Consider the following 10,238-nt stretch of genomic DNA (forward strand, 5'->3'; position numbering starts at 1 on the left):
TAGACGCCCAACAGCGGCGGCATAATAGGCCAGCCGTGTAGGCGGAGGCACCAGTCGGCGGCGACGGAGGCAGGCCGGCGGTGAAGTCGTTGTTGTTATCAGCAATGGCGGTGGCGAAGACAAGCCGGCGGCCGATCGACCGGAAAGCTGAGACGCCTCGAGTCTATGACCAGCATCAATCGCCTCAATAGTGCCGCATAATTATATACGAACAACAACAAAAAATAGCAAGAGATTAATCTGAGATTAAAAATCAATATGATAAATAATGATAAAAATCAGATTGAGTTTCCCCCTGACTGATTTGGATCAAGTCAGAGAAGAAGAGCTTGAAGAAGTGGTCGACGGAAAGGAAGTGAAAACTCCCGAAGCGAAAACGAAATCGGCGACCCATGAAATTGATTCCATCGCGCTCGTTGATAGGAAACTCGACGCAACCCCTACCTGGCGCGCCAACTGTCGAAACTAGATTTCGGCAATAATCAAAGGGGGTAGCGCACGAGACCTAAAAGTGGATGGATGCGGAGACAAAGGATTTAGACAGGTTCAGGCCCTCTCAATGAGAGGTAATACCCTACTCCTGTTTGGGGATTTGAATCCGCCGGGTGTGTATTGATCTGACGATCAGGTTGTCTCATGCCCCCTAGAGGGCCTCCTGCCCACCTTATATAGGGTGGGGGGCAGGATTACAAGATAGAAACCTTAACCAATACGGTATCGGTTTCCTAAATCTACTTTACAATATTATCAAACCAGGACTTTAGGCCGTTCCGTAACATACAAGGAAACGTAATACCCAAGTCATGATCTGTTACATATTACATATATATAAGTTATCCCCTATAACTAGTCGGATAACCATGCCGTGTGGGTATGGGGTACCCATAATCTCCACAAGCGGGGAAAGGATGGTGGTGATGGCTGTTGAGAAACAATGAATATGCGATGAGGCGTACCGCCTTTTCAGCTTTTCAATGATTGCTACAAGAAAATGGACGTTGACACGTGTGCTATATGAAGGTTGACAATGCACACTGTCACGGCATCGTCATCGTCATCTCCTGTTCCTCATCAGACAAGCGATGTAGCTTCTCCGTCGGACCAAGATGGGCTCAGAAAGTCGCATCGTGAACGACGGCCCAATCCGGCCTATCACGGGAGTGAGTGGACCCAGTAGTGACTGGCTGGGCCACATGTAAGGGAGAGAGATCCAATGGCTCATTGCTATATAAGGATCGGCAGAGAAGAGATGTGATTTGAACAATGTAAAAACAGAATTCCCCATCTAAATCAATCCTTCTCTGTTCTATCTCTGCTTCTCTGAGTTCTTCCTTCTTCCTTCCAATTTCTTCCAAAATCCTCACGAATCCTCCATTGTTGCGGTACAAAGCTAGGGTGTCGTGACAAATTGATATCAGAGCAGTTAATCCTGGAGAAGCCACGCTATACCTCTCGTTTGCAGCTTCAGGTGGAGGCTATGGAGAAGCAAAATATTGATTTCGGCAAGGTGCTGGGTGAGATCCAGGAGTCCTTGGTGTTGCTGAATCGAGCTCAAGTGGATACGCAGGCCTCCATCGTCAAGCTGGATCAAGGCGTGAGTGCTTGGAGACCACAAGTGGAGGCGGCTGTGCAGGATCTGCGTGACGAAGTTGGTGACCTTCGTCAGCAGGTGGATCTTCTGAACAAGGCGAAACAAGCTCCACCGGCGGCGTCTTCCCCTTGGGTCCTGTTGACGGGCAAGGAAAGGAAGGCCCCGTTGCTGCCTACGCCGACGGCTACCTCACCAGCAGCTGTGGCGGAGGGTGCAGAGAAATGGGCCAACGGCCACCGTCTTCATCAAAATTTCTGGGGAAAGGCATCGGGTGTAGTTACTACCCTGATCCATTCTCCGGGCAAGGGTACGTCTGATTCCAACCGAATTCCCTTTCGATCCTTGGAGAATTTCGATTTGGATGGGGGGGCGAGTGATTTTGACCAGGGAAATCGGCAGTACAATCATAGAGTTCCTAAACTTGATTTCCCTAAGTTTGATGGATCAGACCCGCAGGATTGGCTTATGAGATGTGAGCATTACTTTGATGTGAACAACACTTATCCAGGGTTATGGGTGCGGGTTTCAACTATCTATTTCATTGGTAGAGCAGCTTCCTGGCTTAGGTCTTCTAGGGCTCATGTTCGTTTCCCTATTTGGGAGGATTTCTGTGTGGCAGTAGCTAACAAATTTGATAGGGATCAACATGATGAATTGATTAGACAAATGGATACAATTAGGCAGACAGGGACTGTGTGGGAGTTTTATGAGAAATTTGATGAGTTGATGAATCACCTGTTAGCTTATGACCCAGCAGTGAGTATGAGATATCTTATCCATAGGTTTACTGAGGGTTTAAGACGGGATATTCGTAATGCTGTCCTCCTGCAACGACCTCGAGACCTCGAAACTGCTCTTGCTATTGCTACTTTATAGGAAGAAGTGGCGGAATCGTCGGGTGGACATTCAACTCGTGAATTGAAGAAATTTGATGGCCAAGTGAATAATAGATCTTCTCTGAAAGGGGCTTGGCCATTACCTCAACCTCCTGGACGAGTAGTTGGGGGTAATCGCACTGAAGATCGTCTGGGTACTGAACCACATCGCTCGACCTCTTCTTCGTCAGACAAAATTTCAGCTCTCAAGGCACAACGGCGTGCACAAGGACTTTGTTATATCTGTGCTGAAAAATGGTCTCCTACACATAAATGCTCTACTTCAGTGCAACTGCATGCAGTTCAAGTGCTTTTCAGTATTTTACATGAAACTGACAGTACTCTTGATGATGAGCCAGCAGTTTCTCCCACTGGTACATTGATGGCAATATCTCTTCAAGCAGTATTGGGTTCAGAAACTGATGGCACCATGTGAATGGTAGGTCAGATTCAAGGGCTGGAGATTCTCATCTTGGTAGATTCGGGCAGTTCTGTGAGTTTTCTGAATTCTACCATTGCTGACAATCTAAAGAATGTTCAGAGAAAACCTCAACAAATTTCGGTTCAAGTGGCTAATGGAAATATCTTGCATTGTACTTCTGCCATTACTAATTGTCAATGGAGCACTCAGGGGTATGTGTTTAATACAACTCTCAGGGTTCTTTCTCTTAACAGTTATGACTTGATTTTGGGCATGGACTGGTTGACAGAGCATAGTCCCATGACAGTGAACTGGGCCACCAAACAGCTTACTGTCTCACTGAAAGGACAATTTATTCTGTTACAAGGAATTAATTCCCAGGTTTCTCAGTGTAACTTACTGCTTGGCCATCAAATGAAACAGCTGCAAGCTAGACAGGCAGTGGCTCATCTTGTTCAGTTATGTGTCTCTCATAGTAATATAGAGCAGGAGTTTATTCCAGACAGTGTGCAGCAAGTGCTTCAGGAATTCTCTGGTATCTTTGATGAACCATCTGGTTTACCTCCTTCCCGATCATTTGATCACACTATTCCTCTGCTGCCTGGGGCTCAACCTGTTAGTGTGCGACCCTATCGTTACACCCCTGCCCAAAAGGATGAGATAGAATCAGAGGTTACTGAGATGTTGGATAAGGGAATAATTCAGCCTAGCGCAAGCCCATTCTCTTCTCCAGTGCTGTTAGTTAAGAAAAAAGATGGCACGTGGCGGTTTTGTGTGGACTACCGTCATTTGAATGCAATTACTGTCAAGAATAAGTATCCCCTCCCTATTATCGATGAATTGCTTGATGAGTTATCGGGTGCACAGTGGTTTACCAAGCTTGATCTTCGATCGGGTTATCATCAAATACGAATGAATTCTGCCGATGAGCATAAGACTGCTTTCCGTACTCACCATGGTCACTTTGAATTCAAAGTGATTCCCTTTGGTCTTACTAGTGCTCCAGCCACCTTTCAAGGGGTGATGAATAGCATTTTGTCCTCGCTCTTGCGGCGCTGCGTCTTGGTTTTCATCGACAATATTCTGATCTATAGCCGCTCGTTGGAGGAACATGTTAAGCATTTGAGGGCTGTTTTTCAGATTCTCGCTCGGCATCAGCTCAAAGTCAAGAAGAGTAAATGCTCATTTGCACAACAGCGGTTATCGTATCTGGGTCATGTCATTAGTCCAAATGGAGTGGCCACGGATGAGGAGAAAATTCAGGCTGTGCAAATGTGGCCCACACCTACCTCTATGTCACGCCCAGAAATTCCCGAATAGAATTCCAAGCAGAATGTGCATTAAAATCCCCGTCCAGGACCGGCCGGGGTACACAAACGACAATGTTGACATTTAGATCTACGTCTTACAAACATCATAAAAGACTTACATAAATGCAGCGGAAAAAGGAAGACAACAGGAGCTAAGCCTTGACTAGAACTGTAGCGGGAACACCACTCCACAGGCACCCTCGATGGCACGGACGAAGCCTACTCCTCGGAGAAACCTCCATCTGACACATACCCGAACTCTGGGGTTGGGAAAAAAAAAGAGCAAGACTGAGTACTACCCACTGTACTCAGCAAGTCATACCGGAATAGGGGTATGATGCAGGGAATTATCAAAGGAGAGCTAGAGTGGTTCAGTTGCATAAAGCGAGCATTTATAAACAGAAGTTGAAAGATTTAAACAGTTGTAATAATTAATTATTATTAACTATCCACTGTCCAACGCTATCCCACGTTGCGACAGGCCCAACCATCCACCTAAACTATCCAAATTCAAAAGATTACACTAGGGTGAGACTAATCACGGTGAATCTGGTTGACCGCCCATAACCGCGGGCACGGCTACTCGAATAGTTTTACTCTGATCAGAGGTGTACAACTGTACCCACAAGACACAGCCCCACGACACGTTTTCGTGCGCCGACATGCCACCACGACATACCGGAAAGAGGCCGTGACAGGACCCTTCGCATAACCCCCTCTAACCAAGCACACCACACCTCAGGTTTCACCCCCACTCCTCGCAAGGCAGCGGGCAGTCCCCTCTCGTGCCTAGGTGAATCCGGAAGCCGCATAGGCCGTCGCAGGGCCCATCCAAACTCCATCACGCCCACCCTTGCCTGGATGCGTCGGCTAGAGGAAAGCTACACTACAAGCCGAGCCGTTGCCCACGCTGGCTTGTGGTAAGTACGATAAGTTCTTCCAGGGCATCCCGCGAACCGGTCCTTAACTGCCATGGGTGCGACCAGCAAAACCATGCACCCACAGCCCACTATGTGATTTATTTTAATTAACCAACACCAAAGCGGTGGCACTAATCCAACAGTACCATTAGAACCAACAGTCTAAACATTAATAGGATTCTCCCCATTGTGCACTAGTTGAACTAAGCATGGCTAAGCAATCCCTAGTCCAATCTCTAGTCATGTTATAACCCCAAGCTGACAAAGGGACATGGTACAACAATAGCATGGCTATGACAATAGGTAAACACCCCATAGTAACATTATAAAACAATGCAATTTTTGAAGGAAAACAATAGAGCATTTGCAATATAGGATCAACATGTTCAAGTGACAAGCATGACTTGCCTTGCTCTGCTGCTGGAGGAACCTCGGCGACTATTTCCAAGTACACCGGAGCGTCGGAAGAACCGGAATCTAGCGACATACAAGGCAAACATTGCAAACAGGCTATAAGACTACTGAAACAGAGAACAAAACCATTTTTAATGGATTCTACACATTTTTCTTGATTTACTGAGACTTGAATGGGCTTAAACGGAGCTCGGATGAATTAGATATGAATTTTAGAAGATTCACTGTGTTTATTACTATAACAAAAAGTCCTTAAATCATTTATTGCGCAATAAATCCTAGGGCTGGCGTCAGCACGGGGGGAGGAGGCGCGGCGCCGACATGCGGGGCCCACCGGTCAGCGGCTCGGGAGAGGGAGGAAAGGGGCGCCGGCGAGCGGGCCCACTCGGCAGCGACTCAAGGGGGGGGGACGGTTCACTGTGGACCGGGACCACGCGGGTGGTCCACCGCCGGTCCACAGGACCGACGGCCCAGATCGCCCCCGGGGTTGATCGGACGGGCGGCAGCGACCCGGCTCGGCTTGGCTCAAGGCCGGCCCGCCGGCCACGGCGATGGCGACGGCGCGCGCGTGCGAACGCGTTGCCGGCGACGGCAACCGGCGGCGGAGGCGACGGCGCAAAGGCGACGCGAAGGCGGCGGCGCTAAGCGGCGGCTAGGAAGGAGAGGGAGGGGAATAGATGGGAGAGGAAGCCTCACCGAGGGTGGCCGGCGCGGAGGAAGATGACGGCGAACGGCGACGGCAAGCCACGGGAGGACGACGGCAACCGGCGGACGGGCTTCGGGGTGCCCGGAGCGCGAGGGAATGCGAATTCCGGCGACGAAACTTAACGGGGAAGGGGCGGCCGGGGTGGAGCTTAGCCTCGCGAACCCGATGGCGGTGACGGCGCGGTGCGGCGGCGAGCCTAGCGGCGGCTAGCGGCGGCCGGAGTGACGGGAAAGGCGGCGGCGGGTGGATGCACGGTGCGGGAGTGATGGAGAGCTCGGGAGAGTTCGGCGAAATGGGAAAAAAGAGAGAGGGGGTGGCGTCGGAGCTTAAATAGGGAGAGAGAGGGCCGGACGTGGCCGGGAGAGGCGGGAATCGCCGGCCAACGTGGGGAAGTGGGGGAGGAGAGAGAGGCGGGATTCGAAAATCGAATCCCGGCCATCTCGGGCGCGGGCGCGGGCGGGAGAGAGAGGGGAGTGGGCGCGAGGGACGCGGCGCACGCGCGGGCGTGGCCGACGTGGCCCGGAGGAGGCGGAGGCATGGGCGCGGCGGCGGTTGCGGGCGCGGCGGCGCGGCGCGAGGTGGGAGACGGGTCCGACAGGTGGGCCCCACCTGTCGGTGACCCCGGGAGAGAGGAGGGGGCGCGGGCTGAGCTAGGGCGTGGCCTCCGGCCGGCCCAGCAAGGCGCGAGGAGAGAGGAGGGGAAGTGGGCCGGCGGCCCACTAAGGGAAAAGGAAAAAGAAAAAAAAAAGAAAAAGGAAGAAAGGAATTTCCAGGGATTTAAATATTGCTTGTGCTCAATTTTAATTGGTCAAAATTATTTCTAGGGCTCTGAAAATTCCACTAAAAATCCTGTTAGTGAATTTCGACATGTAGAACTCAAGAAAAATTCCACATGTCAGATTCGATTATTATTTGTATTACTTCCTTAGGGTTTTCTCTTGATTTGCACCGGCATTTTCTTAGGGTCATTTATAAATTAAATTTTAGGCTTGGGAGGAAAACTTCGGGGTGTGACAAACCTACCCCCCTTAAACGGAATCTCGGTCCCGAGATTCGGAGGAGCTGGCGAAGAGGTGCGGATGGGCGGCTTTCAACTCATCTTCCCTTTCCCAGGTTGCTTCCTCCTCTGAATGGTGACTCCACTGAACTCGGCAAAACCTGGTGACCTTGTTTCTGGTTCTTCTTTCGCTGGTATCAAGTATACGAACCGGCTTCTCCACATATGTCAGGTCCTCCTGGATATCAATATGCTCCGAATCAGCTTGTTCTTCGGGTACTCTTAAGCACTTCTTTAATTGGGACACGTGGAACACGTCATGGATGCCGATCATATTGGATGGAAGTTCTAGCTGATAAGCAACTTCCCCCCTTCGTTCCAAGATTTTGTATGGTCCCACGAAGCGTGGTGCCAACTTGCCTTTCGTCTGAAAACGGTGTACTCCCCGGAGCGGAGTGACACGAAGATACACGTAATCTCCTGCCTCAAAAGTGAGCTCCCTTCGGCGGTTATCCGCGTAGCTCTTCTGTCGAGACTGGGCAATCCTCAACCTTTCCCTGATGGTTCTGACTTTCTCTTCTGCTTCCGCTAATACCTCTGTCCCGAACAGTTGACGCTCACCTGTCTGATCCTAGAAGAGAGGGGTGCGGCACTTCCGGCCGTATAAAGCTTCAAACGGTGCCATCTGTAGACTGGCTTGGTAGCTGTTGTTGTACGAGAATTCCGCATATGGCAAGTTTTTGTCCCAAGCTCCACCAAAATCAAGAGTGCAAGCTCTCAACATATCTTCCAAGATTTGATTGACTCGCTCGGTCTGACCATCAGTTTGTGGGTGATAGGCCGTGCTGAAATTTAATCGGGTCCCCAATTCTTCCTGCAGTTTCTACCAGAATTTTGAGGTGAACTGACTCCCTCGGTCAGATACAATCTTTTTGGGTACTCCATGTAGACACATGATTCTCGAGAGGTAGAGCTCCGCCAACCTTTTGCCCGTATACGTGGTATGTACTGGTATGAAGTGAGCAACCTTAGTGAGTCGATCCACGACTACCCAGATTGAATCGTGACCCGATGATGTCCGGGGCAGACCTGTTATAAAGTCCATTCTGATCTCCTCCCATTTCCATTCCGGGATTTGAAGAGGTTGGAGTAAACCTGCTGGTCTTTGGTGCTCTGCCTTCACTCGTTGGCAAACATCGTAGAGTGCGACGAATTCAGCTATTTCTCTCCTCATGCTGACCCACCAAAACTTTTCTTTGAGGTCTTGATACATTTTGGTGCTGCCTGGATGAATGGAGTACTGGGTCTGATGAGCCTCGGTGAGTATCAGATTCTTCAGTTCCTTGTCGTCAGGTACACACAATCTTTCTCCCAACCAGATTGTGCCGTGTTCATCCTCAAGGAAATCCCGAGCCTTTCCGACTCTCATGTTCTTTTTCAGCTCTGCTATTTCGGGATCATTCACTTGAGCGGCTCTAACTTGATCGACGAGCGTAGGCCGTGCTTCCAGAGCGGCTACGAACCCGTGTTCAACAATTCCCACGTTGAGACGCTCCAACTCCTGCTACAATTTCTCACACATGCCCTCGATGCATAGGGCAGTGCAGTAACTTTTCCTGCTTAATGCGTCTGCCACCACATTGGCTTTGCCCGGGTGGTAGTGAATGCTCATGTCATAGTCTTTGATTAGTTCCAACCATCTTCGTTGTCGCAGATTTAGGTCCGGTTGGGTGAAGATGTATTTCAGACTCTTATGGTCCGTATATACTTCGCAGCGGTTGCCAATCAGATAGTGCCTCCAGATCTTCAAAGCATGAACCACTGCTGCCAATTCCAGGTCATGAGTTGGATAATTCCCTTCGTGTGGACGCAACTGCCACGAGGCATACGCGACCACTCTGCCCTGTTGCATTAGGACACATCCAAGTCCGTGACGGGATGCATCGCAATAGACTTGGAAGTCTTTCATCTGGTCGGGCAGAATCAAAACTGGTGCGGATACTAATTTCTTCTTGAGCTCCTCAAAACTCTTATCGCACTCAGCTGTCCATTTAAACTTCTCATCTTTCTTAAGCAACTGAGTCATGGGACGGGCGATCCTGGAGAAGTTTTCAATGAATCGGCGGTAATAACCCGCAAGTACAAGAAAACTCCGAATCTGCGACACGGTCTTAGGTGGGGTCCATTTGATAACTGACTCCACGTTCGATGGATCAACTGCCACACCCTGAGCTGTAATGACATGGCCCAGAAATTTGACTTCCGTCAACCAGAAGTCACACTTGCTGAACTTGGCGTATAGCTGGTGCTCCTTCAACTTCTCGAGTACCAGACGGAGATGTTGCTCATGTTCTTCTTCGGACTTTGAATAGATAAGTATGTCGTCGATGAATACCACAACAAACTTGTCCAGAAATTCCATGAACACTTTGTTCATCAGATTCATGAAGAATGCGGGTGCGTTGGTAAGTCCGAAAGATATAACCGTGCACTCATATAGCCCATACCGAGTGGTGAAGGCCGTCTTTGGAATATCCTCTTCCCGAATTCTCAACTGGTGGTAGCCTGATCGCAGGTCTATCTTAGAAAACACTTTAGCTCCTTTCAGTTGATCAAACAAATCATCGATTCGCGGCAAGGGATATTTGTTCTTGATTGTGACCTCGTTGAGTGCGCGATAATCAACGCACATCCTCTTCGTCTTATCCTTTTTCTCCACAAAAATGACCGGAGCACCCCAAGGTGAAGTACTTGGTCGAATGTACCCTTTCTGCAGCTGCTCATCAACCTGCTTCTTGACCTTTGCTAGTTCGTTGGCCGCCATTCTGTACGGTCTCTTGTAAATTGGAGCGGTTCCCGGTGCCAAGTCAATCCGGAATTCAATCTCTCTCTTGGGTGGCATGGTAGTGAGGTCTTCGGGGAACACTTCTGGATACTCGCAGACTATGGGTATATCTTCCAATTTCCTCAAATTCTTCTCCACGGTGTCCACTGGGATTTCCGC

At 49.6% G+C, this 10,238-nt stretch overlaps 1 protein-coding gene across 1 annotated transcript; it reads left to right on the forward strand.

Annotated features, from left to right (window-relative positions):
- Window positions 1-1,258: 1,258 nt before the first annotated feature.
- Window positions 1,259-4,723, forward strand: LOC107280839 (uncharacterized). The gene has a single exon (XM_026025458.2). It carries the CDS (start codon window positions 1,478-1,480, stop codon window positions 2,465-2,467), a length of 990 nt encoding a protein of 329 aa, XP_025881243.1. The 5' UTR covers window positions 1,259-1,477; the 3' UTR covers window positions 2,468-4,723.
- The last annotated feature ends 5,515 nt before the right edge of the window (window positions 4,724-10,238 follow it).

The sequence above is a fragment of the Oryza sativa genome, chromosome 5 (assembly GCF_034140825.1).
Source record: "Oryza sativa Japonica Group chromosome 5, ASM3414082v1".
NCBI classification, from domain to species: domain Eukaryota; kingdom Viridiplantae; phylum Streptophyta; class Magnoliopsida; order Poales; family Poaceae; genus Oryza; species Oryza sativa.